Source organism: Patagioenas fasciata, chromosome 15 (genome assembly GCF_037038585.1).
Source record: "Patagioenas fasciata isolate bPatFas1 chromosome 15, bPatFas1.hap1, whole genome shotgun sequence".
Lineage (NCBI taxonomy): Eukaryota > Metazoa > Chordata > Aves > Columbiformes > Columbidae > Patagioenas > Patagioenas fasciata.
The window spans coordinates 1,510,556-1,532,295 of NC_092534.1; the positions used below are offsets into that span (position 1 = coordinate 1,510,556).

Consider the following 21,740-nt stretch of genomic DNA (forward strand, 5'->3'; position numbering starts at 1 on the left):
GCGGGGCGGCTCGGCCGCCATCTTGCCCTGGGCGGTGCCTGGCGGCGGGGCAGACCGTGGGGAGCTGGGAGAGCCTTCAGGATGCCGGGCCCGGCGGCTGAGGAGCAGCTCCCGGAGGGGAGGCCTGTCCGCTGACGCGCGAACAGCAGCCGTCCCGCCGCATCGCAGCGTTAGGCCTGACAAGCGCCTTTCAGCCGCCCGCCGTGCCGGGGAGCGGGGGTGGGGGCTCTGGCAGCCGCTACGGAGCGGGAAAGGAGCCCTAGAGTAGCTGGTTTGCCGTGGGGCGCTTTGCGATGTCACAGGTGTTGGGAAACACGGTCTTTGCCTTTCAGACGGGAAAGGCAGAGCTGGCACCAGCGAGGGAGAAGGGCTGGGAACTGGCTGAGGAGATCCCGGGGTGGCGGAGAAGTGGTAGTTGTGAGGCGTCCGGAGGAGCCGGCGCGGTTGAGGTGTCAGGGAAGGAGCGTTTGTCTTCCTGTTAGAACGATAAAACCAGTATTTTCGTGCAGCATTGTGGAATAACCACAAACAAAGCTCAAGGCCCAACAAGGGATCCCTGCAGCATGGAAGGGAACAGCAGCCCCAGAGAGCGAGTCCTGCTCAAGGGCGGGAGCTGAGGGGAGGACAGCGCAGAGCCCGGCGCTGTGCTGCAGGCTCACAGCTCGCACAGCAGAGGGAGAGCCTTTGCCAGAACACCAGCACGATGAAAACAAACGGAAGATTCTGCAGGAATTAGGAGGTAATTTCTGCATAGAGTAGAAGATACAGAATTATGCAGGACTGAGCAGAGAGAGCTTTTAAAGATTCTTCAAGAACAAGCTTTGCCTTTTCAGTATAAACAATTTATTCTGCATGCACTCCCAGCAAATAATCTGTATGACTAACTGCTGGTCAGTAAGAGGTTAGCTAAAATAGAAAAAGAGATTTTTCTGGTTTGCAGGAAATTGGCTGAAGCTTAAAATTTTAATCTCGCTCCTCTGTTTAAAGAAATGCTGCTTCGATTCTGGGTTAAAGTGCTCATGGCACTTCAGAAGTGCTCGGTGGCTCTTTTAGAAACCTGATGTTTTTCCCCAAGTAGCTGACAAATCCAGGAATTCTTTGCTTTATTCACCTGTAACGTAAAGCTAAACTGCAAGTAGAAATGGAAGATGTTGTAATAAAGTGCAGGTACTTAATAAGATTTGAAGTGTCATATATTCCAGATGAGATGTTTTCTACTTCAACACATAGGTATTATTACATATTTAGAAGGAAAATTTGAAATACTTAAGAGAATCTTTTGGGGGGGTTGTTTTAGTTATTAAAAAAGAAGTTATTTCTAACTCAAAAGGAGAAAAAGTATAAAGAACGAGCAGCAGCACCAGTGCAATTATAGTTAACATTGACACTGGTGGTAGTAGCTCCAAAAATACTTATGTGGTGCAATAATCTATACTACAAGTTAATACAATTTCACTTTGGATACAGTATTGGATGCGCTTGTTTTTTTCTGCTGCCATCATCTTGGAAATGTGCCCTTCATATAGGATACAAAATAAATTTTTACTGTAACAGCAGAGTATCCTGGTGGATTAGGACAATTATCCACCTCAACCAATTTCTATGGAGTTGATACATCTTTTCTCTTTGAAGATCTAATGTTCAGTTAATCCTTTCAGATTTACTTTCCTGGGGTTTGTTGGTTGGCTGGGTTTTTTTTTAACTATTAGATGACTTGTGTTTGCATTTGGCACCGTTGTTACTAGTGACACAAACAGCATAACTAGAGCTTGAATAGATGGGAGTACTTTGCATTCCTTTTGTTTTCTGAGAAGACCTGGTTTGGATAAAAATCTAATTTTTGATGGTGGCTCATTCTGTGGCTTTGTTCCTCTTTCAGAAAAATATACTGTCTTCCAGTATTTAGTATATTGCAATAAAAAGGAAATACTATTATGCATTAAGAAGAATTTAAACTTCTCATATTTATTCAAATTTTATTCCCCATTATTTGTTAGTTTTCTGCTTGCAACTGTATATGTCAATAAATATTCCAGAGGCCATACATCTTGTTTACTTTCAGAAGATAACATATTTGCCTAAATAATGAAGTACCTGCTTGGTTCTTTTCCATGTATATATTAAAGCAGCAGTACTTACGAATATATAGTTGATATCTCTTCTTTTTTAAATGACACCAGAAAAGGTTGGTTGCTCCCCAAGATGAACAGCTACTTACAAGACTACATTGCGATTTTATACATGAAACTTCTATAGAATACAGCAAAAAGGCTACATTTCCACAATGTTGCATAAGTCTGTAAGTCTATTGATTGAAATAGGGTGAAAAAATTAAAAATTAATTATCTGGTTTTGGTAACTCAAATGTCATTTGAACTGGACTTGCAGTTTGTGTCAAACTGGAACTACAACAAAACCTTTAAGAAAATGTCGCCATGTTGCACAGAGAAAAAATACATCTCAACAGTTCTTTTAAATATTGTTCCGTTTTCTTTGGAATCTAGTCAAAAAGAAATACAGTAAGGGAACACAGACTGGTATAAATAATTGTGAATGTGTGTATATATAGATACACTCTCATGTGGTAAAAATAGGTTGTGTATGCAGTGACCTGGTGCAGCCTGTGTTAGCACTGCAGCCAAACCGACGTCGAAAGATCCGAGTTACACCTGAGATTAAACCTCTAGATCTGGGCTTGTAAATCAAACCTGCCCCGCAGGTTCTGTGCAGCAGCGTTACCGGGCTGTGTGGATGGACATTCAGCAAACGCAGCTCAGCGCTCACCGTTACGGGAGCGCGTTGAGAAAAATGTGAGTGTAGCAGTGTTTGCGGCGATTTTAAAAGCTTTGAAATACAACGGTTAAAGGTTAGAAACATATTTTTTGCAAGTCGGTTTACAGCCGGAACCGATGCGCTCGCTGCCGCGCTCGGCAGAGGCGCCCGCGGTCACCCCGCTCGGGCCCTGCGTTCCGCAGTCCCGGGCTGAGCGGCGCGGCCCGGCGGAGCCGCGGCGCGGGGCCGGGCCGGACGGGGTTGCCGCTGCGCCTGCTGGCAGCGGCGCCCGGGGCGGGCTGCGCTGCGCTGCGCTGCGCTGCGGTACCGCCGCCCCCGCCATGGGCCGGGCCTTCCCGCGGGGAGGAAACGGCCGTGACGGCAGGGCCGGCCCGCGGGCAGCGCCGGGGGGAGGAAGCGAAATGAAGGAGGAAGCGGGAGGCAGGAGCGGAGCTGGTAAGATTTCTGCTTGTGAGCTTCTCTTGTTTGGTGCGGAGTGAGTGGGTTTGCACCCGCGGAAATCCCGTTGCCTCTCTGTTCCAGGAAAACTATAAGAATGTTCGTAGCTGCAAAACCTTGTTTTTATTTCTTTGTAAACACTCTGAGGATCCCAGTTGCACTATTAGTTTGTATTTCTGTACTGCTTGTATTTTTATTTTTTATTTTTTAGTTCTTTATTGCATGGTTACCTCTGTTGTGCTTGATGGGAATATGGTAATTTAGTAGTAAGCAGGAGTCACATGGTGGAGAGTGTAAGCATATTTTGGTTTGGTAGTGTCTGAGGAGAAAATGGTATCGTTTTCTGTAGTTTCTCACCTGTGATCGGTAGTAAGTGATCTGGACCAGTGTTCTTGAAAAATGAGATATAGCCATCTAAGAGAATATAGTAAGAACATCAAGGAGATAGGTTTGTACTTGTGAGCTTTGAGCAATCGTAAACTCCTCTAATTTGTGCATTTTCTGAACTAGTAGCAAATAGTAACTGCCGGTAAAATTAATACAGAGTTCAGTCTTTCACTGAGATGGCAAGCAGATCAATCCCTTATAGTTCTGAAGCATATGACTTTGTGGATTGATTTTTCTTTCTGTTTTTAAACATTGCCCAGCAATGTCTAGCATTGACCTCTGTTAAAAATGTTTTATTCTACATGCTTGGAAAGAATAGCGATGAAGTAAATTAGATCATTCCGTTATACTGGTGTTTTATTTTTGTATTCTCTGAGGGTATTTTCTAATTATATTTCTTTTGATTGATGTCTTTTACTAAAGCCTTGATTGAAGATACTGTCAAAAGTCATCTGAATCCCAGTTACTGCAGGTTTTTGTTTCGCTTTCATGTGTTACGTAGCACAGGAATAGAAAATACAGGGAGATTGAGCCAATCTGGTTTTGATCATAGTTGGCGTTGAGTATGTTGTTGTAAAAATAGATCTTGTTTCACTTTGGGGAGAGTTAAGTTAGTTTAAGAGTTTAAAACCATCAGAGTGACAAAAGAATTACTATGATAAATTATGCTGCTGCAATTCTAAACTTCCTTAGTAACTTTTCCTTAATGAGGTTTATCTTGTTGCTTTGCAGAAGTAACGCCTTACCGGATTTGAAGATATCAGACAGCCTTCTGTTTGTGTGAGGCATAGAAGAAAATGGAAGAAGATGAGACTTTACAAGGTGAAATGGAGAGGGCAGAAGTTGAAACACATGATACTCCTGAGATCGGTCGGCGAGTATCGGTCAGCGAGTTCCTTTGCCACTGCTGTTACGACATCCTGGTCGATCCCACCACCCTGAACTGCGGGCACAGCTTCTGCAGACATTGCCTCGCCTTGTGGTGGGTGTCGTCCAAGAAGAATGAATGCCCCGAATGCAGAGAAAAATGGAAAGGTTTCCCCAAAGTCAACATCCTCCTCAGGTGAGGGTAATATGCCATTTTTTTGCTTTCTAAGCTCACTAAAATGAGTTATCTGGTTTCTTGAGTTTGTTGCAGATTTTCATAATTTATTGGTAACCTGAACTTTCACAAGGATGTTTAAATCTTCAAGTTTTTGACGTTCTGAACTGTTCAAGCACATTTTTCTGTATGGAACTAAGGGCTTGGTTGGCTTTGTTTTATTTGGTTGGTTGGTTGGTTTTTTCCCAGTTTTGAATTTTTTGGGGGAATGGAGAGGAGGGATCCTTTTTTAGTATTGAGATACTTGCATCTTTTACTACAGTTGGTTGTTTCCTGGTAATTCTAAGTTAGACTTATCTTTGATAATTATGTAATTATTTCTGCAGTAGAAATTATTTATAGGAAGAAATGTGATCTTCTCAGATATCAGAAATATCAGTTTGCTGTCTTGAATTACCCACAAGTTCTTGTGTTAATAATGTTTTATCTTAGATGAATAATATTTTAACAAATACATGATAGGATTGATGGTAGGCTTTTATGTTGTCTTTTACTTAGCATTTTTCAATAATCAAGGCTTGCCAGTAGCACACACAAAAATAGCTTTATATAAGAAATAAGTATTTTTTTAATGTGTTATTTTAACTTACTTTATGTTTAGAAACTAAGAAAAATATTGTTTGGAAGTAATTTATTTAACTTCACTAAGTATTAAGTAATGTTTTTGTGCTTTTAAGGATGACAGGCTTTAGTAGAGGCTGGAAGACAAAAATCTAGAAATTAACCCCTTTTCTGAAGGTTAAGCCTCAACAGTTATAGTACAACAACATATATTTTTCTCATTAGGGATGTTACTGAAAAGCTATTTTCTGACGCCATTGAACAAAGAAAAGAGGACATTCAACAAAACAGTGATGCAGCACGCAGCTTAGCAACTTTCCAAAAGTATGGGAATGACCAGATTCCTACAGTTCAGAATACAAGAAGAATTAATCCTCGAGGAGGAGGGTTTTTCTCGGGTGTTCTGACAGCTTTAACTTGTGTAGCGGTAAGTGTCATCTGGGTGGTTTTCCATATTTACTTGATTAAGCACGCAGTGAAATATACTTAAATTACATGCACATAAAAAAGATTGTCAGCACAGAAGACACTTCAGCTGAACGGAATTAATAAGGTAGCGTTCAGGGCTGTCTGGCAGGAACTGGGAGGAGTGGCTGACACTGGAAGCTGTGCTGCCATCCAGAGACCTGGACAGGCTGGAGAGTTGGGCGGGGAAAAACTTAATGAAGTATAACAAGGGCAAGTGTAGAGTCTTGCATCTGGACAGGAACAACCCCAGGTTCCAGTATAAGTTGGGGAATGACCTATTAGAGAGCAGTGTAGGGGAAAGGGACCTGGAGGTCCTGGGGACAGCAGGGTGACCATGAGCCAGCACTGGGCCCTTGTGGCCAGGAAGGCCAATGGTACCTGGGGTGGATTAGAAGGGGGTGGTCAGTAGGTCAGAGAGGTTCTCCTGCCCCTCTACTCTGCCCTGGGGAGACCACACCTGGGATATTGTGTCCAGTTGTGGCCCCTCAGTTCCAGAAGGACAGGGAACTGCTGGAGAGAGTCCAGCGCAGGGCAACAAAGATGCTGAAGGGAGTGGAGCATCTCCCATGTGAGGAAAGGCTGAGGGAGCTGGGGCTCTTGAGCTTGGAGGAGACTGAGGGGTGACCTCATTAATGTTTACAAATATATAAAGGCTGAGTGTCAGGAGGATGGAGCCAGGCTCTTCTCGGTGACAACCAGTGACAGGACAAGGGGTAATGGGTTCAAACTGGAACACAGGAGGTTCCACTGAAATTTGAGAAGAAACTTGTTCCTGGTGAGGGTGGCAGAGCCTGGCCCAGGCTGCCTAGGGAGGTTGTGGAGTCTCCTTCTGTGCAGACATTCAAACCCGCCTGGACACCTTCCTGTGGAACCTCAGCTGGGTGTTCCTGCTCCGGCGGGGGGATTGCACTGGATGAGCTTTCCAGATCCCTTCCCATCCCTGTCATTCCGGGATTCTGTAACTTCAATTGCAATATACAGCAAATGGATGTTAGACAAATTGGGTAAAACTTCAAGATACTTTCTTATAACCTGAATATTCCAGGGTTCATAAAATGGAAGATTTTACATCTCAAGCTCGTTTATGAGTGTTTATTTGTATCATTAATGTATTTGCTTTGCAGGTAAAATATAGATTTTTTTAATCTACCTATAGGTAGTTCTACTTGGATATCACTGGAGCAGCAGAGAATTTGAAGAAGATCATCTTGTCCACAAGCCTGTTGCTAAATGGACTGCTGAGGAAGTGATACTTTGGCTGGAGCAGCTGGGCCCATGGGCTTCACATTATAAAGAAAAATTTTTGCTGGAGAAAGTGAATGGAAGGTGAGAGGCCTAATTGTCAAGAAGAGCTGTCCTTTGGTTGGACTACAGGATGGCTCTCATTAGGGACAGCGTATTGTGAAGTGACCCTACTTCCTTCCATAGATTATGAGAGTATTCTGTTGATGTATCAGAATAAAATTCAGGGGAAGTTTTAACATTCGTAGTTGAAAACTTTAATAGTAGATACTAAGCAAGCCAACAGAAAACTTTCTAAGAAATGTTTGCAATGCTGACAGTGCAGACTGCAATGATACTGAAAGTGAAGTTCTACTAATGTATTATCCACCCCTCCCACCTCTTCTTTCTTGTGAAAAAATGCATGTACTGTATATATTGTTGCATTCCACCCAAGAGCTCTAGGTTTGGTTTCAGGAGGCCAGGCTAGATCTGTGAAGTACTGAAGAACTGTGTTCTCTAATAGCCAACGAGCTGATAAATTTGCATGCTGAGAGCAGGCAAGAGAAAACTTGAAGGATATTTAAAACCCAGGCCCTGAGATGCAGTTGATTCAGAACACTCGATATGGTGTGTAATGCCAAAGGTGACACCTTCTCTCAGTAGCTTATTGTTTCAGTATGTAATTGCTGATTTGTTAGTCGTATCTTTTTGGTGAAGAGGCACTGTTTACCTTCTGAATTCTGCTTTTGTAGACTCCTGCTGACACTGACAGAGGAGGATTTCACAAAAGAGCCTTACAGTATAGAGAACAGCAACCACAGAAAAGCTATTGTGGCAGAACTGGAATGTGTGAAAGCTTTAGGGGTTAAACCACCACAGAACCTTTGGGAATATAAGGTAAACTTTATATAAAGTCTGTCATGTACGTTAAGTATTTTTAAAATAATATATTTTAAAGAAAATTGTCTTAAAGTCAGGAGGAACGTTAAGGTAGTAGAATTACCCTTGTAAAAACTGCTCAGTTTAATCAACTGTTGCATTTGAAAAAGGATCCTTTGAAAAATCCTCAGAAAATTCTAAGAACTGGCATGTTCCTTTCGTTTTATTTTTTCATTGTTTGAAACTTAATAATTTGATGACTTTCAGGCAGTAAATCCAGGAAAGTCACTCTTTCTTCTGTATGCACTGAAGAGTTCTCCACGACTCAGCATGTTATACCTGTATTTGTTTGATTATGCGGAGGCTTTCCTACCTTTCATCCACACGATCTGCCCTACGCAAGAAGACAAGGATGAAGATATTGTCACAAAACTACTAGTAAGTGTTCATAACATTCAAAATACCGCTTGTTTTAGTTCTGAGTATTTTAAGACTAGCAGCATAGAAATACATGATGTAATTATTCACCGTTTAATCTCTTCACAACACGACCTAAAAAAGAATCCTACAAAGTAAGCAGTCGCTTGAATTTATTGTATGTAATCACCAGAGGTGTGACCATTACCTTTAATAAGATTGATTTAAGGCTTTTGAGACTTCAAATATGTGAAACTGATTTTTGTTGGAGTTCACATGACTATAGTAAGGCTGCTCACTCAAAATACTTGTATTATAACAAATGGCATTGTATGGTCTGGCTGGCTGTGATGTTTTATTCTAATCCAATGGAAATTATTGGCTTATAGTATTTTTTGCCAGGAAGATAAATTACTGACTTCAACGTATTAAAGAAACATTTTTTCAACAAAAGAGTAGCAGAAGTAAGCCACTATTCTGTCTGTTTAATAGGAAATTGATTAACAATCTTTCTACCCTAATTTACAGGACCTTAAGGATCCTACGTGGAAACAGTGGAGAGAATTCCTTGTAAAGTATTTCTTTTTGCCATACCAGCTGATGGCTGAATTTGCTTGGGATTGGCTGGATGTGCACTACTGGACATCAAGATTTATAATTGTAAATGCCATGTTGCTCTCTGTTCTGGAATTATTCTCCCTTTGGAGGCTCTGGTTGAGAGGAGAACTGAAGTAAGTCTTAGCGAGCTGGGCAGAGAGGGTAGGAAGTACCTGGCCTTAGAAACAGAAAGTAGCAGTCTTACAATTTCACAGTTGCTCACTGAAATGACGATGTTTAAGCTCTGAGGTTAGGAAGAACATGTGAATCTGAATCTGCACATCCACTAGTACTTGCTCTTGAATGTCTTTATTTCTGTGAATACTTGATTTTTTTTATAGTTGGTTTTACTGATCAGATGTGGCAAATATAGTAACGGTAATAAGCATGTGCTTAACCACGGGATAAATACTAACTCCCCTTGAGAACTGTCTTTTATGCTGACTGGTGTTAGCTGTCAGCTGAGAACTAAATCCAGAAGAGTTTTGTCATTACATACTTATAATGTAGTTATTAAAGGATGAGTCCTCAGGATCATAGATAGGTTTGATTACACTGATATTGTTTCTGATGAGTGATCAGAATTTCAGAAATTTCTGTGTTCAGTCACCGCTTTCGCCTTAATTCTTGCATATTAATATTACCTAATCATTGCTGTGATCTTTAATTGCTAGTTTTTAGAACCTGCATGGGTGAAATTCCCGTGTTGGTGTACACTGGGGTTCACTTTCTGTGCCAGCAGCCAGAGGGCAGAATGTGCTCAGGAGAGAGCTCAGCTGGGACACATCTGGGATCCCACTGCTTTAACTCGCTGTGCTTTGTAGTCTGAATACATTGACTTACTAGATTTTGCATAAGGAAGCATTCTTACTGTATTTTAAGAAAGTTTTTCTGGGGTGTAAAATGATATTTTACAGGTACCTGAGTAAGTCCTAAATACTTAGAGGCTGCAACACATATTAGCTGTTCTTAGAATGGGTAGAAATACAATGGGAAGTTTGTCTAAGCCTCTCCGTTTCCTTTTTCACAGGACTATTCCTCACAGAATGTGGAGGCATTTCTGGAAGGTCTCAACCCAGGGTCTTTTTGTTGCCATTTTTTGGCCATTTATTCCTCAGTTTATCTGCAATTGTTTGTTTTACTGGGCCTTGTACTTTAACCCAATTATAAACATTGATCTTGTGGTTAAAGAAGTGAGGCGTCTGGACACGCAAGTGCAGTGACTGGCAGTGGAACTTCTGAGCCATTTAGCTCCTAAAAATGGACATTTGAAATAAACTTTGCTTGTCTTCTTCATATATGTGGTAGTGAAAGGGGTGGATTATCTGAACTTAAACGTACAAAAAAGCCTTAAGGTAAGTTCCTCTTACCCCAGCTGATTCCAACTCTGAGGATGGGCTTTATGATCCTAAAGGAATTGTTTATTGAAAGCAAAATGACATTGCTGATCTAGCTATGTAAAACTTACACAGTCATGTCACCCTGTTGTTGATCAAGTCAAATTTCTCTATTCCGTCCTGAGCATTCTGGTTATTGTCAAGCCTGCCTTACAATCAGTGTCTTCTGAACAGCTACAGTGATATGATTTGATTTTTTTTACTTAGCATTTCATAGCAGCAACGTGTTCCTCAGAATGTAAGTTTGCCAAAGGAAAATTCTTCCTGGATAGGCTTGATACTGAAAGTACCTCTGTGTTTTCAGTCTGCTTGACATGTGAAGCTGTGACGGTCAAATACGCAGCCTCACAGTAGAGTTTGTTCTGAAATTCCCCCCGTTGAAGGCAAAAACTGCTTGAGGTTTTGTCTTTGGGAAAATGTGATGATTGCCATTCAAATTTTTATATTCAGATCAGTTAAGACTTCAGTAACAGCTTCTTTGATGCTCTCCTCTTGAAGGCTGTTGCTAATTCTTTAATTCAGGGTTATCCCTTAAAACGATTATTTTTGAAAAGTGACCTGACACTGTAATTATGTCTCACTGCAATGGAATGTGTGTATCCAGATCTCCAAGCGAATATTGACTGGCAGGTTATTTTGTATAAGCAGGATTGCCATTGTTAACCTATGGTTTTTGACTGAAGCGAAAATTAGATTTTCCAAGAATTTTGCCCTTGCATTTTGCATTGGGGTTTTTGTGTTTTGTTGAGTTTGGTTTGGTTTTGTTTTTTTCTTTTTTCCTCTCATTTGTATTGTTAATATGAACTTTAGATTTGCCTGTGAATATTTTTAAAGATTAAAGACCTCTTTTGAAATCTTCATCCTTCCTAAACAAGTGTTGTTTTTTTTTCACTGCATTGAAGTACCTGTTGTTAGCTTTGACTTGTGTACATTTGTTCTGTAGCCCCACAGCTTCAAGTGAGGTTGGTGAAAGTAAACATAAGTGTATTATTCAGCAATTTGTGTTACTGATTCCTCTTCCTAAAAGGTTTCAAAAAACTATGAAGTGGCTGTAGCTAAACCCATCGTTACATCCTTCTGAGCCACAAACACTTGTGAACTTTGCCAGTTCCTGCTGTCCAGGATGAAACACTTGTAAGAAAGGCAGCTGGTGCCAGAACTGCTCCATTTTTCATGCATCTGTCTTGGTGATGGTTACATTCGCCCCTTTAAACCTGGCTCTGAAGTTCTAAGGGTAGAACTTCTGCCCGTGCCTCCAGAAAATTCAAAGCGTACATAGAGAAAGGAGCTGGAGCCGTAGCAAATGCACAACTTCTTGGAAAATTACTTTTAAAAAACAAAGACTAGAAAAAATAATTCTATTAGGCAACTTTTAATACAGGTAGGACTACTTCAGGTGAATGAGATGCGACAGTTAAATTAGGCATTGCAGTAAGTGTTTAATATGGATGAGAGGGCTCTCTGTGCTGACACGGTCACCTCGTGTATTTCTTCTGGTCAGTTCAAAGTTAGCACATATAAGGGTAAACGTTAGTGGAAAAGTTTGATTTGTATCTTACAGCTGGGGGCATGGGAATGGAAAGAATGATATTAATCTGAAAAATTTGCAAATCTGAATAAAAACAAAATTAATTTTAAGTTCATTATTCCATAAGCTGATAAGTTGCTATTTAGCCAATAAAAGTTTACACAGAGCTAATGGACTTGCTTTTAGTCCATACATTATAGAAGGTAAATAAGAGGATAAACAATGACTTTGGCCATTCTGGGGTGAAAAGGCTGAGACAGCAGAAAGAGGATCAAGAAGGGGGAAAATAATTTGTTGTCATTACTGTGACTAAAAAAGAAGTCATTTTAGATTTAAATCCATACAGAATTTTCCTGAAGCCTGCTGTTGGCTATCTAATACCTACACAAAGGCTGAATCTCACTACACAGGAAGTCTGGCCACAAAAGGAATTTGGTGTGATAGGGAGCCTTAGAGAAACATTTGGCAGCTTCACGGTCACATTCACATGCCATTTTTTGACATTTGTCTTCCAGTGATTCTGAAAGAAAACACAGTGAGTTTGATGTTAGTCTGATGTCATTTGAAATTCCAAACGGAATACCAAGAATTACTACCTCATGTTCCATATTTGCCAGATAAGTGGCTCTTAACATTTCAAGTGCAATAGAAACTGCACTGAGCTTTGCTCAAACTTCGTGTTGTGTTGTGTTCTTCAGGCAGAGCCCCGTGCCAGGACATCTCAGCGACAAAGAACACACCAGCGTGCTTTGGTGTACTGACAGTAATATATTTATGATATCTTGGCAGGTGAAAATAGAATAATTGGATAAAGACTTACGTGCTTTTTTTTCCTTTCTTTAATAAAGGAAGGCTGATTACTGATTCCTCTGTAGAAAGTGGTACGTGACCCTCCCTGCCTGCCCTGTTGCTCTGGTGAAACTTGAGTTCGGGAAGATACTTTGCATTTTACATATGCTTTAATCTGCTAAAGCACGTGGCATTAAAATTACGTATGTGAAATAAGGGATGCAAAGATGTTGCGTGTTCAGCTTAAAGCACCCAGCTTTTTTTATTAAGGTATTCGGTAAGAATTTAGGTAAAGTGTGTTTAAGGACAATAAAATCCATGCGTGGCCATATTTGTTTTATAATTGTAGCGTTGTAATTTAACAGATTTCTTGGCATGAATGTTTCTTCTTGGCATGGACTATCTCTTCTACAGCAATACGCTTTGATTCTATTGTGCCAACCCAGCAATGTGTGGTTTTTCTCTCCGCAACTGTCTGTAAACTGAAAACTCCTTGATTATATGTTGTCTTGGTATTTAACATTTTGAAAGCTTAGCCGAATCTCTGCCCATTTATCTAGGAGCAGAACAAGCGTTCAGTTTTGCGAATTAACTCAGATTCTCCAATGAAATGGAAGCGTGCTTGATGTATATATGTTGATGCTGCAACTGGCTGCGGTAAGAACTACTCAATTAACTGAGAAGAGCTATTCCTTCTCACATTATTGCTCAAGCTTTATCTTCTCCATGCTACACTGGGAACTTTGTTTCAGCTGGCCAGTATTTTAAAAGATCCTCAGCTTCTGGACTGGAGCAGGACCAGAAACTTTACAGCCAAATATAGGGGCAGTGTACCTTGTCAGTTAATCAGGTAGTTTGAGAGAAAAGACACTTTTGGTACTTGTGGAGCAGAGGAGGAAATTAGCAGGTAGAGATTCTGCGTGAGGTGCACACTTGAGTGGAGGAAAAGGTTCAGTGGAAAGGAGGAAAGGAATTAGTGATCTCAGGTCAGGCAAGTTCTAAGCTGAGTTTTGAAATGAGAGGGTTTTGTGTTTTTTCTGTTTGCCTTGAAGCGATGGGGGTCAGAAACTCAGACATGGTGAACAAGTTTATACAAGGGTTGGCGGTTTTGTGGTGCGAATAATAACCAAGTCTCAAGCTGATTTGCATTCTAGGTAGTAGCATAAAATTACATGCAAAGTAACTTTGAGCTAGCACCTGATTTAAGTTAAAACAACAAACAAGAAGAAATCCTGCAAAATTTGGGAGTTTCTGGGAAGTTATAGTTTCAAAAAGTCTTTCGAGTGTGTTGGAAAGTATTTGCTAGAATTTTGGGAACTGTGAACAAATAATGTAAAAGAAACGCTGTTTCTTCCTGTTAAATATCTCTTGTTTTTTCCTTTGGTATCTCTTTGTCCTTCTCTTTTATACTATAGCACGGCAAGTAAATTACATTCCAATTTCAGAGCAGTCAGACAAAACTTATCAGGATGTGGTCAGGCATCTGTTGCAACTTGTACACTAATTACGTACATATTTTAAAATTAATATTTTATGGCTTGTGGATGCGTTACTTCCATAAATAAACATACACATCAAATATTGTATTACCTCAGTGTTTGAAATTGTAAGTTTTAATTGTGAATTCATTCATAAATTGGAGGCATTAGCAGTGGGCTGGACAAGCCATGAGTGGTAAGTGTGCCAAACGCTCCTCCATCCTAAATGTACAAGCGGTGTGAAATATTTCCCTCTAAGTATAAAAAGGATCCTTTTTAAACAGTTCTCACTTTCTTGCCTCCTGTTTGTAGTTGTTCTCCAGTGAGAGACTTGCAGGGAATAACATAACATGAGTTCCTCGACATATGGAAATGCCAAGTAAAAAGAAGGGGGTTTTGACAGTATTTTCTAAAGCGGTAATAGAAGCTTGTAGATGAGATTTTTCTTTGGTTATTTGTGTCAGTAGGTGGGGATTACGAAGAAGAAACTACATTCAGTGGGTTGGCATAGCTGTGGAGGGACAGCTTACCCTGGCAAAACATGGCACAGAAGGAAGGATGCTAAACCAAGGATTTTACAGGTAGCTAAGAAAATGTCTTTGTATGAAGTGAAGCCCCGATCCTGTCAGCGTTCACTCACCGCACACCACAGCGTTGTCCTCGCACTCCCAGTGGTAAACCTCCGTCTTGGGCTGGCAGCCGGCCCGCTCGGCCCGCCCGTAGCAGCAGTCGTGCTGAAAACAGCACCTGCCAGGGACAGAAAGGAATGGGCCTTAACTCATTTGGTGGTGATTTATGGCCATGTAAGCTGCGTGGTTTTTATCAGCATGGTTCTACAGGCTGTGGAATAATAGAACAGTCAACACCTGCGAATGTACCAACAGTTCACCTGCTCGGGAATTGCATCAGGGCAACTGATTCATGGATCACCTGGAAAAAATTATTATTCTTTCATGTAATCAATGCTCAGGAACATGTCTGGTACACGTTGATTTAGCTGAACTTCCCCGTAGGCGAAAATACCAGGAATCTTTAAAGCATTCTCACTTTCAAACACAATCACCTTTTCTGTTGGTACGCCTGTCTCCTAGCCCGTTCAATGCCAGAATAGTCTGTCAGATAATGAATGGGGTATTTTTCTGCCAGTTATAGATGCTTTTGTAATAGTTACTAATAGAGGGACAAGATTTGTTAGGCTGTAGAGCACTGTCACAAATGTCACAGCAAAGGCCTTGGAGAGTGGCAGAAGAGCTGAGAGAGGGTGAGATGTTCAGTGATGAATGGGCGCAGGTGCTGTTTAATACCATAATGTAACTAAACCTCTGCTCAGTATCCTGAAAAAATTTGGAAAGCTGCCCAAAGTGATTTCAAAATTGTTCTTGTCATGATTGAGACAAGGAATTCGTAGACTTTATCTCACATCGTGGAACTGAACAGTACAGGTAAGCGTTAATAGCGCATTTTAATGCCTGAGAAAAGAATTGCTCTTCTGGCGTGAAGTCATTGCAAGCCCAGAATAGCAAGTGGGGAGTTAACGAGGATCTGAAATTAGAGAGCTCGGAAGTTTTTGCTGCAAACTAACTATACTCTTTTGTTTGGTTTTGACTCAGGAAGAACAGGATGTATCCGTGAGCTCCTTCCATCCAGTCATTCCATTGTCTCCTGGCAGCCTAAACCCATCGTATTACAGTAGGCACATGATGTTTAGATGGTGTTTAAATTGCCTGAGGAATTGGTGTCTGCAACAGAAAAAGTCAATGCTGCGAGCTCTCACTTGCAATTACTGGTTTTTTTCCTATGCTTATTAAATAATTACTTGGTAACCCCACACGAATCTCCATTTAAAGATCCTGCGGTATGTAACAGCTGAACAGCACATGGCTGTAAAGTAGCTCCATAGGTTCATTTCATGCGTTGAAATGAAAAGAAATTGATTTCTACTATGTCTTTGTAGCAGTAATAAGGAAAATGAACCAGGAAATACAGCTGCTTTTGCTGTAGGGCAGTCTATCTTCATGTGTTATGAAAATTGTTAGAATTACTTTAGTCCTAAGGATTTTAAATAAAAATAGATGCAGAAGGATTTTATAGTGTATGTTACAAGTGCAACATATGATTGTCTCCATTAGAAAGTTTATGAGTGGCAGGCGAAAGTATAAACTGCACTAACTATTATTTGAATAATTCCATTACAGATGTTCTTACTTCAGATTAAGTATTTCTGCATTTTCACTTGACTTGCTGCCAGGCATAATTGTGAATGCAAACAGCCCACAAAGTAGCTCAGAACTTGAAATGGACCTTGGTGCGAATGTCTGTGTGTCCGTCCAGCCGGTGCGGTTCTCAGTTCCGCACGCGTGCCGTGGGTGAGTTCAGCCACCGCTGCCTTGTTCTCAACATGCGGCAGCTGCTGAAGCCCAGACCACATCCAGCTCAACACCGGTTGTGCAGAAGCAGCTTCTTGCCACTATGGGACTTCACAAAGTGCAAAACTGGCCTACAGTGAAAGATCTGCAAACTGCACGTTCTCCATCCTTATCTTGAGGTGATCAGAAGGAACAGTCGCCCCCTCTTTTTGTGTGCCTTCCCAGTTGGTGAAGTAGTGACTGCATTTTACAGAATTGTCTTTAACAGATTACACGCCCAAAAACTTGAAATATGTTGGCAAAGATTCGAGGTGTTTCAGGTCTCGTCACGACTAGAATCTTTATGGAAAAAAACAGATTTGAACTTTCCATAAGTTTTACCCTAAATGTGAGCATCAGGGGGTTTATTTTCAATTTATCATGTATCTGTCTGATATGTTAAAACTTGAGATGTCACAGACAGTGGGGAAATGTATATGTATATGATATATCTATTTATTTTTAAGTTGATAAACTTGAAAATATAAACCTTTTATTTAACTGCTGTAACTGGAAAATCATCTTCCTCTCAGCTTATGTTCAATTATGAATTAAATAGATGGTAGTCAAGATGCTGAGATTTAGTACTAAATACAAAGGTCTTTTTTTAGAATTTAGTAACAATTCATAACTCCTTTTATTTGAAAGTTATTTTTCAACATGTTGAATTTTTCAAAATTTATGTGTTATTTGGAATACTAATAAGATGAATGGATAGCAGGAGAATCAACAGATTTTTCAATTGTAATTTTTATCGATAATTTGGATGCTTGAGCTTTAGAGCTCTTGGCCAAACAGCAACAGCAAAGAAAACTCAGTTGTACTGTGAATCCAGTATTAGTGCAATGAGTTGGAGTGAAACAAGTGAGACTCGTGTACATCTACAACAAAACATGAATGAGTCAGAGTTTCTTAGCAGTCTGAGGGCTGTTTAAATTCAGTTCCCTCACTGATGTTAAATAGGCCTAATTCATATTTTAGTCCTTTAACTCTGCAAACATTCAGCACTTAATGACTCAGATAAGCAGTTATCTTACCAGTCCACTCTGTCCTTGGGCCATCCCTTCCCGCCCAGCCCGCAGTAGCAGCCGTAGCGCAGGTAGGCAAAGGGAGATCGTCCCGTGGAACATCGAACGGCTCCGGCTAATTCAAGAATTCCTCTTCGATGTCTCAAACGGGCTTCTCCAAAAGCACCTTTATAAACTGTGGAAGAAAAACTCCTCATTGAATCAAACACGCAGGTATAGTTTTCAATTTTTTAGAAGACTTTCATAATGAATGTCAGGGCGTGAAAATAACGCAGTTTTCTTTGTGACGTTGTGTGGCCATCCTGCTTGACCCTGTCCCTTTGTACCCCAGTCTGTAGAGAGCAGAGTCCTGAACAACATCCCCAGTTCCTGCAGACCCAGAAGTGCCCTCACTCACCTGAATTTAATAAAAGTGACAAAAACCAATCATAGAATACCTAGAACTATGGAAATAATAGGACTGTCGGTAGGATGCTGGTAGGGTTGGTGTCCTAGCGACGTGATAAAATTTCTCAAGTATTTTATCAGAACTGTGGAATACAGTCAGAGACTGAAGTGAAATTCTGCATCTTTCCAAGTGTTTAATGATTAAGGTATGTTTGTAGAATCTTCTGTGTGGTTTTGTTGGTTTTTCTGAAGTCTTCACATTTCTCTTTGTGGACAAGAGTGTTCCTATAGGTTTGCGTGGCGTGTGCTCGAGGGCCACTGCTCTGCTAACATTAGATCCCCGAGCACTGCAGTATTTCCTCCTTATAACATACAATTTTGCCCAGCTTGTTATTTTGTGGAATGTAATGCTTTACATTTGTACGAATAGGTCCTTTATGATGGGGTTCTGGTTTTCCTCATTTTTAGACAAGCCACATAACTGGTGGGGGTGATGGATGGCTGGAGAGCAGGGAAACAAGCGGGTCTTTGGCATCATTTCTAGGGAAATTAGAATGATGCTTATTTTCTTCTGTGTCATTTTGAGTGTTGTTGAAGGGATTCTCACCATTATTTCTCCAGAACAAGACTATTTAGGAACTTGGTTTTCACTGTCCTATGTCAGTACTAGAGCAATAGGTCCAGGGTAGCAGATAAATGTTGAGACACCAGATGACTCTTTTTAGGGCTTTGTATCACCCTTCAGGCTGAGCTAACGCATCAGAGACCCGGAATGGGAACAGGCGGCGCTTCCTTGCAGTGCAGGCTCCAAGCTATTTGCAGCAATTTTTCAGAAGCTGGATGAGTACAAAATCAATTAGTGGAAGGCTGCTCGTTAGAGTTGTCTTACTAATTAAACTAATGAGAACAATTTATAAACCTTGACTCTCAGTACTGGATACAGATTAGCAAAGACATAAAGCTTTAAGAAGTGGTAATATCTGTGAGAGAGGCAGCACAGCAAAATATTCAGACTGTCACTGAAGGCTTTGATATTCCTTTTCCTACAGAAGAACTATATGATTATGCAATTTGTATATAATCTGTATAATCATGTAATCTATTATAACAGACTAACTAATAGCCTAATCTGTTATGATACATTATAAGATTAACTATAATCTGCTAATGGAAGATCTACCAGAAAAATATTGTTCCCTGCACAGTTGAGTAACCTGAAACACTGGGGTGCTGGTGACCTCCGGCACTCGTCAGTTCATGAAACGAAGGAATTTAAGCAGCTCATGAAATCACCTCACTAAGAAACACAATTGGTGTGTATGTCAGAATGGTAATAAAAGCTTTAGAAAGAATGTTTAGAGCTAATCCTTTCTTACAGGAACAGCCAGGCTTCCGAAGACTATAGTCAGCACTTGTCTGACTGGCGGCTGCTCCCAGATCTTGTTCCCTCCTGCCCTGCGGGTGTGTGACCTGGGGAGAGGACGTTGAAACGGGAGAGCTTCAACTGGCCTGTGCGTCTCTGGCCATCCATTTGCAGCAATTGCGTCCTGAGGAGCTCAAAAAAGCTTCTTTGCCTGTGTGCTCGCTTGCAGATTCATTCAAAACCCGTCCCAGTGGCACTAAAACTTCCTTGCTGAGGTAGTGAAAGGCATCTCTCATGGCTCCCCATCCAGGGTGTTACAGAGCTGTTCTGCTAAGAAGATCCTCTCACGCTTTGACCAAGGGCTCCACAGGGTGAGCCGAGTGAACTCTGGCTCCTGTAGTTCCAGGTGTCAAAATAACAGTCACCCTGTGGAACTGACACATGATGTTCCCATTCCATTGCAGCTCTGAATCTGCGGTTCAGCTCTGGCTAGCAGAAGCATCCACTGGAGTATAACTGGATTCTTATCTCTGTGAGGCGGTGAAAGCGTTATCATTGCTGTCAGGACAGGTTCTGTAAATCCACGGCTGGTACAGACCTGCAGCGAGGCTGCGGCGTTACAAATGGCAAGTGCTTAGATTCTCGAATGTTCAGTGCGATCTGGCGAGGCGCCGGTAGCTCGGGAGCCACGGTGGTGGTATCGGCACTCTGGGGCTGCTCTGCGGGACATCAGTGGTTCTGAAGATAGTGAAGAACTTGTACGTTGTGTGTCAGTTCTGAGCAGGTTGGGAAGGATGAGACAGCAGAGCTACAGCACAGGGAGAGGAAGCGGAGAACTTCCAAGTCATATTCTGGGCTGCATCAGAAAACAGTTTGCCAACTTTGGGCAAATCCCTTGATTTAAATCCACATGAAGTGGAAGTGATGAATTGTTTACCCGTGGAAGACCTCAGGTATAAATCTTTAAAATGTGCCATATAAGTTAAAGAAAAGGAAGTGAACCTTTTGTCCTTGCAATTTGTGTTACAGCATCTACACATCCAGGTATAAACCATGACTATTGTACTGTAGATAACTCTGATGTGGCTGAAGGAAAAGTCTCTGTCCCAACAGCTTTGTTACCTGAGTTTAGTAAAAGTCATGAAAAACAATTGTAGAACACCTAGAACTACAGAAATAATAGGACTGTCAGTAGGATGCTGGTAGGGTTGGTATATCATTGACATCCTAAAATTTCCCAAGTATTTTATCAGAACTGTGGAATACAGTCAGAGACTGAAGTGAAATTCTGACATTTCCAAGTGTTTCATGATTAAGGTATGTTTGTAGAATCTTCTGTGTGCTTTGCTGGCTTTTCTGAAGTTTTCACATTTCTCTTGTGGACAAGAGTGTTCTGCAGGTTTGATTATGCATTCCTGAAGGAGCAGCGCTGTCCTGCTGCGTCTGTCCGTTCCTTGTTTTTGTTGTGCAGATTGTGTGCAGCTCTATCAAACCCAACGTTCTGGGCAGGGGAAAGGGAGGGAACCGGATTGCATTGATTTTAATTTCATTGCTTTGTAATGTCTATGAAAATAATCAAACCCACATTGTTTTGGTCGGTAGATATCACAGGCAGTAAGTACAACTAAGTATACAAAAATAATTTACAGTTGGATAATTTGAGTCCACTCTTGTTATGGCTTTTAATATTCTTGTAATACTTAATTCCAGTCTTTATTGAACAAGAGGAATTGGAACGTTGTTGAAGTTTCAGCTGCTCTAATTCTTGAAAGAAAACTTGAAAGACAGATATGTGGGAAAGGAAAAAAACCTTACAAGAGATGCATCCATCAGCAAACTCAGATTGAACTGAATGTGATGCAGCTGCTTTCAAAGTGAAGGCGGAAGGGGAGCCAAGCCCATACCAATCCTGAGGCCGCTTCAGGCACCATAAAATAGCAGATGGGGAAAGAAAAATCCCCAAACAAATGTATGCAGTTGTCTTTGTGACAATAGTGACTGAGCCAGAGAGAGCAAAAACTATGAGGTGACTTTTGAAGACTGAAATTAAGTGAACACTAAAGACAGCCTGAGAGAAAGTAACTAATGACATTATATTGTGCTTGGTTTAAATTTGAAACTGTAATTCTTGCTGCTGGTGCCCTGCTCTGTTTGGAGGGTTTCAGCTTCGTTTGCTGCCTGCAGAAGCTCTTGGGAGTTCAGACTGTGCTCAGTGCTGGATGTTATGATGTCTTTGCAAGACGTTTTCCACTATACCCTCCTACTCTCCTCATTTTCTGAATAGCTCACAATACCAGCTAAAAACCCAATCCCTTCTATTTCCAAATGCATAGAGGAAAAACCCCATTTTAGAGACACACAAATTTTTTGTGAAAGGTCATATTTCCCACAACACTTTACTCTTTGCAGTGGGCACAATGCAAACGTAATTATTTTTGCAGATATGTAATTACATTTTTATTAAGATGCACAACTTTGTGTAATTATGATACATAACTA

The 21,740-nt window shown here is 41.0% G+C and overlaps 3 protein-coding genes across 8 annotated transcripts in view; 1 reads left to right on the top strand and 2 right to left on the bottom strand.

The window, feature by feature from the left end:
• The window catches only part of PARN (poly(A)-specific ribonuclease), a 251,745-nt gene that overhangs the window by 65,446 nt on the left and 164,559 nt on the right, over window positions 1–21,740 (bottom strand). The gene's annotated exons all lie outside the window — the stretch shown is intronic.
• On the top strand, window positions 20–11,121 carry BFAR (bifunctional apoptosis regulator). 3 transcript variants are annotated; one of them, XM_065851023.2, is made up of 9 exons: window positions 20–219; window positions 510–739; window positions 4,351–4,681; window positions 5,507–5,708; window positions 6,906–7,075; window positions 7,726–7,870; window positions 8,120–8,290; window positions 8,798–9,000; window positions 9,897–11,121. In XM_065851023.2, exons 3-9 carry the CDS (start codon window positions 4,416–4,418, stop codon window positions 10,087–10,089), a joined length of 1,350 nt encoding a protein of 449 aa, XP_065707095.2. In that variant the 5' UTR covers window positions 20–219; window positions 510–739; window positions 4,351–4,415; the 3' UTR covers window positions 10,090–11,121. The 3 variants fall into 3 exon arrangements, with proteins under 3 accessions (XP_065707095.2, XP_065707097.2, XP_065707096.2); XM_065851025.2 differs by lacking the exons at window positions 20–219; window positions 510–739 and adding an exon at window positions 2,710–2,810; XM_065851024.2 differs by lacking the exons at window positions 20–219; window positions 510–739 and adding an exon at window positions 3,071–3,228.
• The window catches only part of PLA2G10 (phospholipase A2 group X), a 29,761-nt gene continuing 19,640 nt past the window's right edge, over window positions 11,620–21,740 (bottom strand). For all 4 annotated transcript variants that reach the window (XM_071815356.1, XM_071815354.1, XM_071815355.1 and 1 more), the window contains 3 exons: window positions 17,501–17,666; window positions 14,699–14,805; window positions 11,620–12,311 (listed from right to left, as the gene is read on the bottom strand). In XM_071815356.1, the coding sequence (XP_071671457.1) occupies window positions 12,166–12,311; window positions 14,699–14,805; window positions 17,501–17,666 (419 nt within the window). In that variant the 3' untranslated portion in view covers window positions 11,620–12,165. The remainder of the gene's footprint in view (window positions 12,312–14,698; window positions 14,806–17,500; window positions 17,667–21,740) is intronic.

Bases quoted from the DNA above. Each gene is read 5' to 3' on its own strand.
- BFAR (XM_065851023.2), top strand. From the start codon at position 4,416: ATGGAAGAAGATGAGACTTTACAAGGTGAAATGGAGAGGGCAGAAGTT. The intron at 5,709-6,905 runs GTAAGTGTCATC...ATCTACCTATAG, and splicing joins CAGCTTTAACTTGTGTAGCG to GTAGTTCTACTTGGATATCA. The intron at 9,001-9,896 runs GTAAGTCTTAGC...CCTTTTTCACAG, and splicing joins TGGTTGAGAGGAGAACTGAA to GACTATTCCTCACAGAATGT.